The 2,286-nt window shown below is 33.8% G+C and overlaps 1 protein-coding gene across 1 annotated transcript in view; it reads left to right on the plus strand.

Annotated features, from left to right (window-relative positions):
• LOC106683062 (sodium-independent sulfate anion transporter) overlaps positions 1 to 1,187 on the plus strand; it is a 39,532-nt gene extending 38,345 nt beyond the window's left edge. Inside the window, exon 11 of the mRNA XM_014424276.2 lies at positions 1,008 to 1,187. Coding sequence (XP_014279762.1) covers positions 1,008 to 1,099 — 92 coding nt within the window. The 3' untranslated portion in view covers positions 1,100 to 1,187. The remainder of the gene's footprint in view (positions 1 to 1,007) is intronic.
• The last annotated feature ends 1,099 nt before the right edge of the window (positions 1,188 to 2,286 follow it).

Genomic DNA, 2,286 nt, shown 5'->3' on the forward strand with positions numbered 1-2,286 from the left:
ACACACAATCCAGGAACTTATTTCAGTCTACGAGTTACCTAGGTACTCGGTCACCTTCGGGTATCCCCGGCACGAGAGGACCCGAACTCTTCCGGTTACACACGAAGCCACCAGGACGCGGTGTTTTAATAGCACGTGGTCGTCTTTAAACACGCTATTATCTCTTTAATCCCTCGTTAGAATTAAGTAAAATTCACTAGAACTCTACCTAGTATCAATCACGACTGATGGATTACACTATTTTCCAATAATAACCACTTTAATCTGGAATCAAACACACGAGAGAACCTAACCTATCACACGTCTACATCACACGAGCTCTCAAGCTCTGAGCTATTGAGTAGGACAAGGACAAATGAAACAGTCTTTCACTTGAACTTGTGTGAGTTATTCCTCATCATCTCTCTCTCACTCACTCTCTCCCCCTCCCCCTCCCCCACTTCCCTCTCTCTCCCTCTCCCTCCCCCACTTCCCTCTCTCTCCCTCTCCCTCCCCCACTTCCTCCCTCCTTTTCACCAACGGTAACGGGGGAGTAGAGAGTATTCATGATAAACATCACCTCTATCTACTGCCCCCAAATGGTGCGGCAATGTTACGAAAATTACTATTGAATAAGGCGTAATGGGTATGATTATAACGTGAATCGATGGTTCGAACCCACTCAGCTATCTCTGTAGCTAACTCACATATTTCTGTTCCTCATTTCAAGATGTGTATAACACAAAAATCAAACTTATCCCTCCACTGTACATTCTCGATGGCTGTTCTCAGACACTACTGGACCAACACTGGGATGAAAAAGTGTTGTTGGCACCAGGGTCTACATATTACCCCATGATGACCTCTTAATCCATCATTACCATAAACCATTTTGTTTAAAATATTTGGAGTACATTAGTAAGAATAAGAATGTTAAATCAATTTTAATTTTTCAAATGACAACTTATATTATCAACCTATATTTCATAATTAAATATAATTATTCCAGTAACATGTTTTTATTCTAGGGGAGAACAATCAACTGTTACTGCAAATCGAAGAACCCACACACTCAGAAACAGAACAACATTCTGACAGGGAGAGAAACCATACTGAATAATTTTTGAGTTGTAATATTTTCCAAATGAATTCAGTTCTATTACAAAATCTTAGAATTTATTTTTGTAAATAAAGATATTAATTTTTAATTTGTATATTTTTAACCATTTAGTATTAGTATCACTTTATGTTATTTACTCCTACAACATAGTTCTTGATTATTCGAATTAAACTTTAAATTAAAACTGTTATTGTACCAGAGAAAGGCGTCTCCATAGTTTTTAGCTAAAGTGCATAGAAAAGGGAATGAAAATGGGTAACAAATATGAAAACAACAGAACAGTTGTTTTCGTTTCATTTTTCCGTTCGTTACAATGACAACCATCAGGAAATGACTTAATTTCAAAATAGGACAGGTTTGCTTTTTGGTTGACTGTGAACAATTATTTAGCTTTTTCTTATACTCTTTTATGCACGGAAATATTTCAGAAAAACAACAGAATGATTTCTTTTAATCAGAGAATAGTAAAAACGCGAAAATTTTTTGTTATACAATAAATGAACCATTACTAATATGATTAACATATTTCTGTCTAATTTTATTTACAATAAGTTGTGACATACATTTGGATTTAAAGAAAGAAAGAGGATTGAAACAAAAAAATGAAAAATTGAAAACAAGTTTTTTTTTATTCTTTGAACTTTCAGATTTTCCCCACAATGAGAATCAGTTTTAAAAAGGTTATTTTTTATTTATTTTATTTATTTGTTGATATTTACAACTGTATAAAAAAATACAACCAGTAAATTTGATCATAATAAAAAGGTTAATTTGAAAATAAAACAAAACATAAGCTACATTTCTCCTTTCCCTAACTTAATGAGTCATTTCATTCCCATGTCATTGTTATTATACTTATTTTTCATTTAAAATCCTTTTTCGTTAAAATTACAACAAATAATCCGTAATATTTTAATTTATTTCTTATAAAATTTCTCACAAAAAGACAACGCTACCTCCCTTACTATTATTCCTGATTCCGCCCGCACGGCAGTCCTATATTGCGGGTTAGCAGCATCTAAATAAAATAAGACAACAATTTAATTATTAACATGGGATAGAAACGGACCTTTTTACCTCCCAAATATTCTGACTAAGAGAGAAAGAAATACTTTATTCATGCTCCCCAAATATATCGGGTTGCTGCCTTACACAGCATACTGATCAATCCGTGACTGGACAAATAT

Source organism: Halyomorpha halys, unplaced genomic scaffold (assembly GCF_000696795.3).
Source record: "Halyomorpha halys isolate HHAL.00 unplaced genomic scaffold, Hhal_1.1 Scaffold461.1, whole genome shotgun sequence".
Classification (NCBI taxonomy): Eukaryota; Metazoa; Arthropoda; class Insecta; order Hemiptera; family Pentatomidae; genus Halyomorpha; species Halyomorpha halys.